Genomic DNA, 15,730 nt, shown 5'->3' with positions numbered 1-15,730 from the left:
GTAGGTAGTTCCCGTGAGATAGCGTGGTTAGAGATCATGCTTGGCATCCGCAATAAAATAATAATTGTATCTTCCTACAGTCCTCCCAACTCAGATGATACAGTTGCTGAAAGCTGCCAGGAAAATTTGAGTCTAATGTTTCTGTTGAAAGACATGCTCAGTTATTACAATTATAGTTGGTGGTGAGTTCAATTTACCCTAGATATGTGGGCGACAGTACATGTTTATGGGGAGTTAGAACGTAAAATTCTATTTTCTCATTTTTAGATTTGTATCTCATTGTAAAATTTGCAATTTCCACAATAAAATGATCTATGTATCGCTTATAAACTCACATTGGGAAGTATTTTATTTTATACTTCAAATTACAATGTTCATAGGTTGCAAATATTAAAATTTTTATGTGCACTACTTCAAGATCTAATAAAATCGGTAATTTTTTATATGGAAGGTCATGTCCATAAGAGGATGGACACAAGGTTGAGGAAGTTGAAACGAATATTGAGAGACAAGCAACTTTCTGATGGTAAAACCAGAAGAGCCAGGCTGACAGACAAAATGACTGATAAACATCAGCACTATTATGGGACGGCAATTAGAAATAATACTTAGGATTTGTTGAAAATTAAGCAGGCAGTAGGGGCCACATTTGTCCGTAGACTGTCAACTGATGAGAAACCGGTACACCAACTTGGCCCTCCTGGACCTGATTCATGACGCAATTACCGCAGTGCAAACTACTCAAGAAGTTCATACAGCTATAAACATTCCGTTCCAGCAGCAGTCATGGATATCATAAAACTTATTTACAGCGACATGGAAAATCTAGAATTAATGAAGAAATGTCTGCATGGTCAGACTCAGAAACCCAATGAGTCGTCCAATAATGTTAAATGGACACGCAAAATTTTTTTTTTTGGGGGGGGGGGGCTGATGAAGACACTAAAGGTTGCTGGGGGTCAGTGACGCTGTTATTGTTTTTAGAGACGGCAACATTGGTAAGGTGAAAGTGCTACAACATATGCGAATTAATCCTGGAGCAAACTGCATCAGAGAACTTGAACGAATGGACAAGGTTCGCATTGATAAAGCAGAGTATGCAGCACAGTTGGCCACTAAGGAGTCCAGAAAAAAGAAAAGAACAAAACACTTGGAAGAAGATCAAGAGGAGGTGCTTCTGAGTCACTAAAAACTAAAAAAAAAATTAAGCACATATTAAATGAGTTTAGTCTTCTGAAACTTTAAAAAACCTTCCTGGGAATTAACATTTTCTGTTGCATTTTACCCTAAATCTCATAAACCACTTCGAATAGAGTATTAAAATTTTTAGGCAGTAATAACATACATATCCTGAGTCTACTGAACTAAAAGAAGAACATGATGTAATGTATAATCAAAATTATTTAGACTAACATTCAAAAACAGGTCATAAAATTTTAACCCTGTAATTACAAAATTGTATTTCCCGAATCAGTGGCTGAAATGCAATTATTGTAGTTCAGCAGACTCAGAACATGAAGTTTAATGTCTTGCAATAGTTTCATATCAATTGCTACAGTGGTTCCAGACATACAAGGAAGCCAAGTCACTAAATTTAACATTTTCGAGATAAGTCTTTCCAAGTCCCCGTAAGTCCGGAGGTATGCATAAAACATCATCTGAAATGGCGTTGAACGCATTCTCTGTAAATTATTTTGAGCAAGCCCACTCGAACAGTAATCCGTTGTGAAAACACGCTCGAACTAAGTCCAATCTAATATTTTAAGTGGTTGTGGAAAAACACTTGCCTCTTAGCAAAAATAATCCTGAGCTAATATCAAGCCAAAATGCGAATATAGGGATTAGTGAACACGCGGTTTTCATACCTATAATAAATACCATATCTCACAAATCCACCAAGAGTAAAAGATAAGTATGAGTTTCAAAACAGCAGATAAAAACTCTCTCGATGCCTTCCTGAGGGGCAATCTTCACTCCTTACAAATTTATAATGTAACTGTAGACCAGCTATTGCTTGTACTTAAAGAAATATTATCGACAGCAGTTGACATATTTATACCAAAGAAATTAACAAAGATTGAGTAGATCACTCATGGTACACTTAACAGCTCAGAATATTGTTGCAGAAACGACGAAGAATCTATGTCAAAACTAAACGAAGACAAAACCCCCACGATTGGGAACCTTTTACAGAAGCTCGAAATTTAGCGCGGACTTCAATACTAGATGCTTATAATAGTTTCCACAACGAAATTTTATCTTGAATCCTTGCAGAGATTCTGTTCTTATATAAAATATGCAAGCGGCAAAGACAATCAATACTTTCTCTGCGCGATAATAATGGAAACCCTATCGTTGCCAGCGCTAGTAAATAGAGTTACTGAAAACATATTTCCTAAATTCCTTCACCAAAGAACATGAAGTAAATGTTTCATAATTCGAATGAATAACAGCTGCCATCACAATGATCCTTGAACCAGTGAAGCAACTTATACCACTTAATGAAAACAAGTCTCTAGTCTTGCTTGTAGACTGAATAGGTTCCTTTCAGACAATGCTGAAGCAACAGCTCCACACATAACAGCCACATCCAACCGCTCACTTGACGAAAGATTCTTACATAAAGACTGAAAAGTTGCACAGATCTTACCAATACTCAAGAAAATCAACTGGAGTAATTCACTAAATTACAGGGCCATATTATTAACGTCATCATGCAGCGGGATGTAATAACATATATTGTGTTCGAACAATATGAATTACCTCGGAGAGGTCTCTTGAGGAATAGTCCACAGGGATTTATAAAACATAGTTCTTTAAAACACAACTACCTCTTTACTCACACGAAGTGAGAGTGATATCGACATGGGATACCAAATTGATTTCGTATTTCTACGTTTTCCGCGAGCTTTTGACGGCGTAGGTCACAAGTGGCTCCCCGTCAAAATGAGTGCTTGTGGAATATTGTCTCCGTAATGTGACTGGATTCGTGATTTCCTTTCACAGAGGTCACAGTTCTTACTAACTGACGGGCAGTCATCGAGTGAAACAAGAGTGATCTCTGGCTTTCCCGAAGGTACACTATGTGACCGAAAGTATTTGGACTCCTGGCTGAAAATGACAAATTCGTGGCGCCCTCCATCGGTAATGCTGGAATTCAGTAAGGTGTTGGACAACCCTTAACCTAGACAACAGCTTCCAACCTCGCAGGTATATGTTCAGTCAGGTGCTGGACAGTTTCTTGAGGAATGGCAGCCCATTCTTCACGGAGTGCTGCGCTGAGAAGTATCGGGGTCGATTGGTGAGGCTTGACACGAAGTCGGCGTTCCAAAACATCTCAAAGGCGTTCTACAGATTCAGTCAGGACTAAGTGCATGCCAGTCCATTGCAGGGATCTTACTGTATGACCACCCCGCCACTGACCGTGCATTAGGAACAACTGCTCGATCGTGTTGAAAGATGCAGTCGCCATCACCGAAATGCTCTTCGACAGTCGGAAGCAAGAAGGTGCTTAAAACATCAACGCCGGCCAGTGGTGTGATAGTGCCACGCAAAACAACAAGGGCTGAAAGCCCCTTCATGGAAAACACGACCACACCATAACACCACCGCCTCCAAATTTTACTGTTGGCACTACACGCGCTGGCAGGTGACCTTCATCGGGCATTCGCCATACACACACCCTGTCATCGGATCACCACATTGTGTACCGTGATTCGTCACTCCGTTCAACGGCGTGATGTGTGGCTTATCAGCAGCCGCTAGATCATAAAATCCATTTTTTCTCACTTGCCGCCTCACTGTCATAGTACTTGCGGTGGATCCAGATGCAGTTGGTAATTCCTGTGTGATGGTCTGTATAGATGTCTGCCTAATAAACGTTACGACCCTCTTCAATTGTCGGTGGTCTCTGTCAGTCAACAGACGAGGTGTACGTGTCCCTCCACGTTTCCACTTCACTTCTTCTTTTTGGTCATCAGTCTACTGACTGGTTTGATGCGGCCCGCCACGAATTTATTTCCTGTGCTAACCTCTTCATCTCAGAGTAGCACTTGCAACCTACGTCCTCAATTATTTGCTTGACGTATTCCAATCTCTGTTTTGCCCTCTACAGTTCCCTCTACTACCATGGAAGTCATTCCCTCATGTCTTAGCAGATGTACTATCATCCTTTCCCTTCTCCTTATCAGTGCTTTCCACATTTCCTTTCCTCTCCGATTGTGCGTAGAACCTCCTCATTCCTTTCCACATCAGTCCACCTAATTTTCAACATTCGTCTATAGCAACACATCTCAAATGCTTCGATTATCTTCTGTTCCGGTTTTCCCACAGTCCAAGTTTCACTACCATACAATGCTGTACTCCAGACGTACATCCTCAGAAATTTCTTCCTCAAATTAAGGCCGGTATTTGATATTAGTAGACTTCTCTTGGCCTGAAATGCCTTTTTTGCCATAGCGAGTCTGCTTTTGATGTCTTCCTTACTCCGTCCGTCATTGGTTATCTTACTGCCTAGCTATCAGAATTCCTTAACTTCATTGACTTCGTGACCCTCAATCCTGATGTTAAGTTTCTCGCTGTTCTCATTTCTACTACTTCTCATTACCTTCGTCTTTCTCCGATTTACTCTCAAACCATGCTGTGTACTCATTAGACTGTTCATTCCGTTCAGCAGATAATTTAATTCTTCTTCACTTTCACTCAGGATAGCAATGTCATCAGCGAATCGTATCATTGATATCCTTTCACCTTGTATTTTAATTCCACTCCTGAACCTTCCTTTTATTTCCATCATTGTACAGATTGAAGAGTAGGGGCGAAAGGCTACAGCCTTCTCTTACACCCATCTTAATACGAGCACTTCGTTCTTGATCGTCCACTCTTATTATTCCCTCTTGGTTGTTGTACATATTGTATATGACCCGTCTCTTCCTATAGCTTACCCCTACTTCTTTCAGAATCTCGAACAGCTTGCACCATTTTATATTGTCGAACGCTTTTTCCAGGTCGACAAATCCTATGAACGTGTCTTGATTTCTCTTTAGCGTTGCTTCCATTATTAGCCGTAACGTCAGAATTGCCTCTCTCGTCCCTTTACTTTTCCTAAAGCCAAACTGATCGTCACCTAGCGCATTCTCAATTTTCTTTTGCATTCTTCTGTATATTATTCTTGTAAGCAGCTTCGATGCATGAGCTGTTAAGCTGATTGTGCGATAATTCTCGCACTTGTCAGCTCTTGCCGTCTTCATAATTGTAGGGATGATGCTTTTCCGAAAGTCAGATGGTATGTCGCCAGACTCATATATTCTACACACCAACGTGAATAGTCGTTTTGTTGCCACTTCCCCTAATGATTTTAGAAATTCTGATGGAATGTTATCTATCCCTTCTGCCTTATTGGACCGTAAGTCCTCCAAAGCTCTTTTAAATTCCGATTCTAATACTGGATCCCCTATCTCTTCTAAATCGACTCTGGTTTCTTCTTCTATCACATGAGACAAATCTTCACCCTCAAGGCTTTCAACGTAGTCTTTCCACCTATCTGCTATCTTCTCTGCACTTAACAGTGGAATTCTCGTTGCACTCTTAATGTTACCACCGTTGCTTTTAATGTCACCAAAGGTTGTTTTGACTTTCCTGTACGTTGAGTCTGTCCCTCCGACAATCATATATTTTTCGATGTCTTCCCATTTTTCCTGCAGCCATTTCGTCTTAGCATCCCTGCACTTCCTATTTATTTCATTTCTCAGCGACTTGTTTTTCTGTATTCCTGATTTTCCCGGAACATTTTTGTACTTCCTCCTTTCATCAATCAACTGAAGTATTTCTTCTGTTACCCATGGTTTCTTCGCAGCTACCTTCTTTGTACTTATGTTTTCCTTCCTAGCTTCTGTGATGCCCCTTTTTGGAGACGTCCACTCCTCTTCAACTGTACTGCCTACTGCGCTATTCCTTATTGCTGTATCTATAGAGTTACAGAACTTAAAACGTATCTCGTCATTCCTTGGAACTTCCGTATCCCATTTCTTAGCGTATTGATTCTTCCTGACTAATGTCTTGAACTTCAGCCTGCTCTTCATCACTACTATATTGTGATCTGTGTCTATATCTGCTCCTGGGTATGCCTTACAATCCAGTTTCTGATTTCGGAATATCTGTCTGACCATGATGTAATCTAATTGAAATCTTCCCGTATCTCCCGGCCTTTTCCAAGTATACCTCCTCCTCTTGTGATTCTTGAACAGGGTATTCGCTATTACTAGCCGAAACTTTTTACAGAACTCAATTAGTCTTTCTCCTCTTTCATTCCTTGTCCCAAGCCCATATTCTCCTGTAACCTTTTCTTCTACTCCTTCCCCTACAACTGTATTTCAGTCGCCCATGACTATTAGATTTTCGTCCCCCTTTACATACTGCATTACCCTTTCAATATCCTCATACACTTTCTCTATCCGTTGGTCTTCAGCTTGCGACGTCGGCATATATACCTGAACTATCGTTGTCGGTGTTGGTCTGCTGTCGATTCTGATTAGAAAGACCCGGTCACTGAACTGTTCACAGTAACACACTCTCTGCCCTACCTTCCTATTCATAACGAATCCTACACCTGTTATACCATTTCCTGCTGCTGTTGATATTACCCGATACTCATCTGACCAGAAATCCTTCTCTTCCTTCCACTTCACTTCACTGACCCCTACTATATCTAGATTGAGCCTTAGCATGCCCCTTTTCAGATTTTCTAGTTTCCCTACCACGTTCAAGCTTCTGACATTCCACTCCCAGACTCTCAGAACGTTATCCTTTCGTTGATTATTCAATCTTTTTCTCATGTTAACCTCACCCTTGGCATTCCCCTCCCGGAGATCCGAATGGGGGACTATTCCGGAATCTTTTGCCAATGGAGAGATCTTCATGACACTTTTCCAACTACAGGTCACATGTGTTGTGGATACACGTTACGTGTCTTTAATGCAGTGGTTTCCATTGCCTTGTGCATCCTCATGTCGTTGATCATTGCTGATTCTTCCGCCTTTAGAGACAATTTCCCACCCCTAGGCCAAGTGAGTGCCCTGAACCTCTATCCGTTCCTCCGTCCTCTTTGACAAGGCCGTTGGCAGAATGAAGCTGACTTCTTATGCCGGAAGTCTTCGGCCGCCAATGCTGATTATTTATCAAAATGTAGGCAGTGGCGGGGATCGAACCCAGGACCGAAGACGTTTTGAATATGAATCAAAGACGCTACCCCCCCTTTTTCTTTACTCATTTTGTTCGATATAGTTCGTTGCGTTTGGTCGGGGCGGACGTCACAAGACCTCCGTTCAAACTGATCGTTGGTTCTTTGACTCAGTTTTTTTATTACAAAGAGCTCGCAGCTCTCTAACCGAACACGCTGAGCTACCGTGCCGGCTGCCCCTAGACCACGGGTGGCCGTCCCACGTCACTATCACATCGGAAACTGTGGACCTGGGGATGTTTAGGAGTGTTGAAATCTCGCGTATGGCACAAGTGACACCCAGTCACATGATCACGTTCGAAGTCCGTGAGTTCCCCATGGCGCCCCCATTCTGCTCTCTCACTATTTCTAATGACTACTGAGGTCGGTGATGTTGAGTACCTGGCAGTAGGTGGCAGAACAATGCACCTAATATGAAAAACATATAGTTTTGGGGTTGTCCGGATACTTTTGCTCACACAGTGTAGCTATAGGCCATCTGCTGTCCCTTCTCTGTAGAAACGGAACGTCGTCTAGTCTAGTAAACTCATCAGGAGATCAGTTGCTAATGATTTACATAAGGTATCTGCGTGGTGCCAAAATTGGAAATTCAACATAAAAATGGAAAGTGTGAGGTCATGCACATGAGTGCTAGAAGACTTCCGTCAAACTTCCATTGCACCATAAAATAGTCAACTGTAAACGCCTTAAATTCGTCAATACCTGGGGTTTCATTTAGGACGTACTCTAATTGGAAAGAATGAACAGAAAAAGTTGTGGGGAAGGTGAACCAAAGACAGCGATTCTCTTGCAGAACACTTAGAACATGCAATAGCCCTGCTAAAGTGATTTCCTACAACCCGCTTATCCTTCGTCTGTTAGAGTACTACCGAATGATCGATCCTTACAAGATAGGATTAACGGGCAACGTCGACAATGTTCAAAGAAGTACAGCGCGTATATTATTATCGAGAAGTAGGGAAGAGAATGTCATGGACATGATATAGAATTTGCGGTAGTCACCATTAAATCGAAGGTGGTCCTCGTTGCGGCAGGATCTTCTCAAGAAATTTCGGTAACTATCTTTCTCCTCGAAATGTGAAAATATTTTATTGACGTCGACGTACATAGGGAGGAAATCCAGCAAAATAAGCGGATCAGAATTCGCACAGGAGTTTCTTTTTCAAGAGTGAAATAATAGAGAATTAGTGTGAAAGTACTTCAGTGAATCCTCTGCCAGGAATTTAAGTGTGATTTGCAGAGTGTTCACGTAGATGTGGATGTAGACAAGACCTCATGTGCCATACAGTGCCATCTATGACTTTCGTATATGAAACTGCAGCTTATGCAAGATTCTCTCGCATCATCTGCTAAGGGTTAGGAAAATTATTTCATATGTGTGTAAGTTTCCAGGTTTTTGCCGAAACAGCTATAGTAGCGTCAAGCAGTTTTCCATTAAACTCCGTATCTCCTCCCCCCCCCCCCCCCCCCCAATCGTTAATACTTCTTAGTGATTGAACAGCGCTATTCACGAAAAATTAGCTACTGTATCAAAATTTCTTAGATTTGGATAAAAAATAACTGAGGTATTTTTGTCTGTAGGCCCTTGAACACTTAGTTTTTACTTAAGCACGCGCTCTAATTGTTTACCAGCGACTGCAGGGCACAACAGCAGTCGCAGTTCGAGTATAGACGAGCAGATGAAAACACTCTGGGTATTTAGTAGCGCAGATCTGTTGGTGTAGTTGGTGCTTCATGATAGACCGCATCTTTCAGTGCTCCCCATAGAAGCAAATGAAGCGTAGTCAAATCAGAGGATGTGATCGGCCATTGTCCTGCAACAATTCGTCCTATCCAACGACGAAGCCTGGGATGAAAGCTCTACTTTGCTGTGTTTACATCGCAATAGCAGATTTAGGTGGCTTTGTGCCCACCATGATCACGATTTATAATAGAATTCAGAGCATTATCCATAGAAAAAGTTACTTGATGAGGATCATACTGTCAATTGCGAAACATTCCGTTTCGCTATCCGTTCACTGAAGTACAAAATACGAATATCGAAATAAGATACACGAAACGAGTAAGAGAGAAAAACTGAAAATTGCCGGTAAACTTAAGACCTGATGCTGATTTGGTGTTTCATTGTTGATGTTAAAAACGATGACCATGAGTTTATTGATCTACAACATCCATAATTTATGTTGGTCTTTAGTCTTTTGCGTCAGCCAAATGACCCTCATACCTTACGGATTTGAGATGACTTCTTAGGAAAAACTCAGTAGTTATGGGTCGGTCTTACTGATCTTACGGGTCCTGTAGTGAAGAGATGAGCGGGAGACGAACCAAATTTAGTACAATGAGCCAAACTAATTTCATCTAATAATTACAGCAAAGAGCCATTCAAGAAATACATGTAAGATAATGAGGAATAATGCCGCAACAGACTTCCACACCGTACGGTGTATCATGGTAATTGAGTTATCTTCCAGTCACTCTTTGGTATTGTGAGAAATCAGTGAACTTTCTCTACAGAAAATGAGTCCGTTGGTGGAAAACATTGTTCCGCAAAAATTTTTTACTGATCATATTGCTACTGAAGTGTAGCCTCTGCAGCAGTATTGTGCCTCTTCGTTCATATTATGAGAACTCACTACAACCTCCCCTGTGAAACAGACTACTTCGGCGAAAAGGATTGTTCTTGAAAAGTGCTTGTCTAGCATCTGCTGATGTGCTATGAAGTTCCAGAAGCCTAATATCTGCAGGTAGTCTCTAATGCCTGGCGGTACCACACTCCAATTGTCTGTCTACTGACCAAAGTGCATGTATACTGATGCAAGCCACCACTTGAGATACTGTTCTTAGTATAGTTTTCTTACTTCCTCTGATTTTCAAACCCAGAGTCCCCAGATATGTTGATCATGATTTTCCTCATTTTACAGCTTTGGAAATGAGACATGAAGCGTCTGTTGATATTGCTCCCTCTAACTAAAAAAGCTACGCGCATGGCAGTTACAAACACGTCATGCAGAACGCATTCTTTCTAAAGCCATCGGCCAGTGTTTTGGTTTACAGCTCTTATACGATTTTTTGTACCGTACAATGAGATGAGATTTGCGTGCTATCATACTAGTGCGTCATATAATGCAAATAAGTGAGAATAAGTATGTCCAGATTTGAAGTGATTTAGTGTCTCATTAAACGATTAACAACATTTTAACGATAAGCGCACGAGGAAAGTAAATAGCACCGTCTCTTAAGTTTTGCATAGCAGCATCGGCACGTCCTTCCTCACATCTACACCACCCAAAATGCCACATTTATCTATTAATTTGCGATATAATTTCGAATGTTTGACGGATTTGCTACTTTCTTCTTCCTCCAATCTATCTCCTGCCAAAGTGAACTGTCCATTGTTTTCCACTCTCCTTCTATAATTCTTTATTGTTTCTGTTCACCAGTTATGATTTTTCGTATTATGTCGTTTTGTGCATTATCTATCTACATACTATTTAATTAATACCTCGAATTATTTATGAGTTTTTAATTTTTACCAACGCTACTGCTTCTCGGTACCTCATAGCTGGTGCAAATAATGTTACGGCGGATCTGCCTTTTGTATGAAAATAAACTGTCATTTTTTTGTCTGTTGAGGCTGTGGTCTTTCCAGAGCCGCTGACGGAGATTGTGGGGGAACCGGACTTGTTCATCAACGCGGGCAGCACCATCAACCTCACCTGCCTCGTCTCGTTCGCCCCGGAGCCTCCGACGGGCGTCCTCTGGCGACACAATGGTCAGGTGGGAGCAGCCGTATTTAAGTACAGAATTCTCTGTGTAACATCACAGTTGTTCAAGTTTGCCTTATTCCTTTACAAAATCCCACTGATACAATTTTCAGTACCTTGTTTTTTCCGGGATTTAGTGAGCTTATTTATTTTGTATGATGTAGGTACCTGCCATGTAATAATGGAACATCCTTTCTGTGCTGCATATTATATGACCAAAGGTGAACATTATTGGAGTGTGGACACAGTGTGATTAAGTAATAGTTTCTTATGAAGCCAATAATATTAAAGTTTCTTAATCAAAATATACAATCAAAAATTTAAATATTTTGGCACAGTATGACGCTCCCACCGCCCCACACACACACACACAAACAAAGTCACATACTTGTATCCAACACTAAACTGCTGATCCCTTGATGTCTGATAATGTGTCCTATCAATCGATCCCTTCTTTTGGTCAAGTTGTGCCACAAATTTCTTGTCTCCCCAATTCTATGCAAAGCTCCTTCATTAGTTACGTGATCTACCCACCTAATCTTCTGCAGCACCACACTTCGAAAGCATTTATTCTCTGTTTATATAAACTGTTTATCGTCCATGTTTCACTTCTATACATGGCTACACTAGACACACTGTTTATCGTCCATGTTTCACTTCTATACATGGCTACACTAGCGACACATATCATGACAATAGACTTCGTAAAACCTAATCTATATTCGATGTTAATACATTTCTCTTCTTCAGAAATGCTTTCCTTGTCTTTGTCATTCTACATTTATATCCTCATTATTTCGGCTACTATCAGCTATTTCGTTGTCCAAATAGCAAAACTCATCTACTACTTCAAGTGTCTCGTTTCCTGATCCGATTCCCTTAGGTTCGCTTCATTTAATTCGACTTCATTCCATTAACCCTGTTTCGCTTTTTCTGGTATTCATCTTATATACTCCTTTGAAGACAGTGTGTATTCCGTTCAACTGCTCTTGCATGTCCAAGAACTTTATGTGGTAAACTAAAAGGAACTTCTTTAAATACTCCACATGACAAGAAAACTGAAACGCCGATAGGGAGAGGATGGTTGAGAGGGTACGTGTTGTTATTTCAGTATTACAGTACCAATTCTAATTTACAAAAAAAATGAAAATATTAGACCACTTAAGAGTATGACGTTGCAACCCACTCTGGCCTGAATGCAAGCACTGATTGCATTGTAAAGAGTGTCTCCTGAAGCAAGTTGGTTCACAACTGTTGTAACTGATACTTCATATCGTGAAAACTCTCACTGGCACGGAGTTTACGTACGAGCTGATCCCACTACTGTTCTATCGGGAACTGATCTTGGAATTTTGTTAGCCACGAGGGTCCCTCAACATGACGGAGAAAGTTCACTGACTAACGTTGAATATGATGACGTGTACTTTCCTATAACATCAGGTTCATCTGACACGTGAGGCAAGAGATGAGGACGCGAGATGTCTGTGATGTACTGTTGTTCCCCACAGTCCCATCAGTCGCTGCTAATAGTCATCTCAGAACATACCCGTTGACTCCCCATACCATGTAGCCAAGTGTAACACCCCTGCCCACGTCGCCGCCATACTCGCCGGCGATTGTGATTCAGGTTAGTGCAAAACCGCGATTCATTGTTGCATAGAATGAAATTCCATTCACAAGTAGTCCATAAGTTCAAGGGGACTGATGACCTCAGATGTTAAGTCCCATAGTGCTCAGAGCCATTTTAATAGTCCACGCTTCCGTGTCACAGTACCAAAAACACAGCCGTTTGTTTTTGTACGACCTGCCGCTTATATTGTGTCAGAGTAGGACATTAAGAAGAGATTTGGAAAACAGTAAGCTGTTTGATATTTAATTTTGGTGTATGAACTTATTTCGGCTTTATTGTCTTCGTCGGTACATTTCCTGGCGTTGTAGATGGAGATATGTCAACTTTGAGTAAACCATTAATGCTGTCTGCTGTTGTAATATTATTTTCAGCAACATTTTAAAGCTGTTAGATGTTATTCTGTTGCAAGTGTGTTTCACTACGTTTTCTACTGTCTGACAGTTGAAGAAAAATGGTTTACATGTCTCTGAGCACTATGCGACTTAACATCTGAGGTCATCAGTCCCATAGAACTTAGAACTACTTAAACCTAACTAACCTATGGACATCATAAACATCCATGCCCGAGGCAGGCTTCGAACTTGCGACCGTAGCGGTCGCGCGGTTCCAGACTGAAGCACCAGAACCGCTCCACTACACCGACCGCCAGTTGTAGAAGTTCAAGGTTGACAGCACCAAGTAAACATCTTTGAGCAAGCGGCTAGCTGTCAACCTTGAATTTCTACAACTGTCAGATATTGATAGAATTATTATAATATACATGCATCAGCATATCATCGAATAGCTTTAGAACGTTGCTGAAAACGTCATGACATGTGCAGATGATGACAATAAAGCCGAAATAAGCTTATTTACCAATATAAAATATCGAGTAGAGTACTGTTTTCCAATTCTCTACAACCGTTCGTGTTGTGGTGAGGAGGAGGGGAGGGAGAGGATCTTAGTGTCCCGTCGACAACGAGGTACGTGTTGTGGTGTTAACGACTGCCTACTCATTAGACGGTAATTCTCTAACATGACAGCTGTCTCCGATCAATGGTGCCCGATGACACAGAATGTAGCAGGGAATTCGTATACTTGTTCTCAAATGGCTGGAGAAAATTTTAAGGGCTTACGATGTGCTTGAGGCAGTATGTTGATCCTGCCTGGTGTTGGTCAGATGTAGCAAGTCAAATGGCTCTGAGCACTATGGGACTTAACTTCTAAGGTCATCAGTCTCCTAGTACTTACAAATACTTAAACCTAACTAACCTCAGGACATCACACACACCTATGCCCGAGGCAGGATTCGTACGAGCGACCGTAGCGGTCGCGTGGTTCCAGACTTTAGCACCTAGAACCGCTCGGCCACACCGGCCGGCTCTGATATAGCAGACCGGATCCTTGAAAAAGAGTATCCCATCCCTCTTGTTGTCATGGAGTCCACCAACGAACCACTATTTCATTCGAATGCCCCAAATATATAGATAATATGGGACTCGATCAGTCGGAAAAATGAAGATACGCAGTGAGGCCCTTTAAAACTCTTCAGTTGCTCATGACGATGTCTCAAACTATTACGTGGCATCTCTATGTCCTTCATGGTGTTCACTCTACGTCTTTCTTACCCCAACCACAGCTGGAAACTCCAATAAACACTAACAGCACTAGTCCAGTCTGGTGGCCGTTTTCCATACTCGCTGGCGGTGTGTACGTGTACGAAGTTACATTGACACACGACCATGTGTTCTAAGTGCATGACATTTTTCGGCAGAATGTGTATTTACGAATTGTGGGACGGCGACTGTTCGAAATTTCATATGGAGCAATTGTTTGGTGTTGTGCCGTGCCGCAGGTGATCAACTTCGACTCGCCGCGAGGAGGGGTGAGCCTGGTGACGGAGAAGGGCCCCGTGACCAGTAGCCGGCTGCTGATCCAGAAGGCGGCCGCGCAGGACACGGGCCTCTACACGTGCGCACCCTCCAACGTGCCGCCGGACAGCGTGCGGGTGCACGTGCTGAAAGGTGAGCCGCGCGCGGACTCTCACACACACTCCTGCGGCTCACACTAGCTGATCCCGACATTCAAGTCGTTTCGGCTCGGTCCTAGACGGCGAAATCGTATTTCAATTTCAAGGTGAAGTATTACTGACACCTGGTTCATCGACACATAGCTAAAGTTTCGTGTTCCACTGCTGAAAGCTTCATCAGAGGCCTTAACAATTCATAAACGTATTACAGACTCAAAAACAAGCTCATCAAGCCGAACTGTTTTGATGTATTCAAGCAACGATCGGTTCGTCACGTAATCAGACCACTGCTAGACATCGCAGAGTCGCGCTGAAGTGTGCTATGGAGGTTGTAAAGGGAAAGAGCTGCGGCTCTCTGCCTCATATAGGAACCACAACTTCATTAACTTATTCTTTTCTGGTGACATTGTTATGTGCTGACAGACAAATAGAGGGCTACATCCTGAAAGATCTATAGTTCGTAATGAAAAAGAACCAACTAAATGCAAAGTTTCCCTACCAATTTCCAAAATATCACAGTTCGCATCAGCAAAGGATTCAGAAAAGACGATATTGAATCGGTGTTTAAACCAAAAAGAAAGATCCGCCAATATTTGGGCACTGCGAAGGACCTGAGCGCGTCACTTGCCCCGCATGACTACATAGCGTGTCCGGAAATTCCAGTTATTAACCTGTAGAACTTGTAGAAGTAGATAAAATTTTGGAGCGTAACCCATGTCCGGAAACGTACCGTTCCCTTGTCACAACCATCTGGAAACATTTTGGTAGCACCACCACTTTTACGAGTAAGTGGTTAAGCGTGACGCAGTACAACACTTGTTGTACAATACGACTCATTAATAGCCAAGGAAGTTGCTCGTGTACTCGTTGACCGATTCTCTTGAACGTGATGCAGTACGGTTCCTTGCAGCTCTGGTGTGCGACGTCTTCTTGTAGCACCATGATGCTGCTGATTGTGAAAGTATACTTTCTCGAAGCCTTTGCGTAATTTTGGCGAAAAAGGTGGTCATTGGAGTCGGATGTTGGGGAGATCGATATTGATAAAGGCTTAGAGCAGCTCTTCCACTACCGTTAGCTACGCCATTCACAAG

General features: G+C 41.9%; 1 protein-coding gene across 1 annotated transcript in view; it reads left to right on the top strand.

Moving 5' to 3' along the window:
* The window catches only part of LOC126288323 (zwei Ig domain protein zig-8-like), a 143,332-nt gene that overhangs the window by 104,918 nt on the left and 22,684 nt on the right, over window positions 1–15,730 (top strand). Inside the window, exons 4-5 of the mRNA XM_049984895.1 lie at window positions 10,887–11,014; window positions 14,466–14,634. Coding sequence (XP_049840852.1) covers window positions 10,887–11,014; window positions 14,466–14,634 — 297 coding nt within the window. The remainder of the gene's footprint in view (window positions 1–10,886; window positions 11,015–14,465; window positions 14,635–15,730) is intronic.

Source organism: Schistocerca gregaria, chromosome 1 (genome assembly GCF_023897955.1).
Source record: "Schistocerca gregaria isolate iqSchGreg1 chromosome 1, iqSchGreg1.2, whole genome shotgun sequence".
NCBI lineage: Eukaryota > Metazoa > Arthropoda > Insecta > Orthoptera > Acrididae > Schistocerca > Schistocerca gregaria.
Note: the sequence above shows the minus strand (reverse complement) of the source record. Positions and strands in the feature narration are given on the sequence as shown.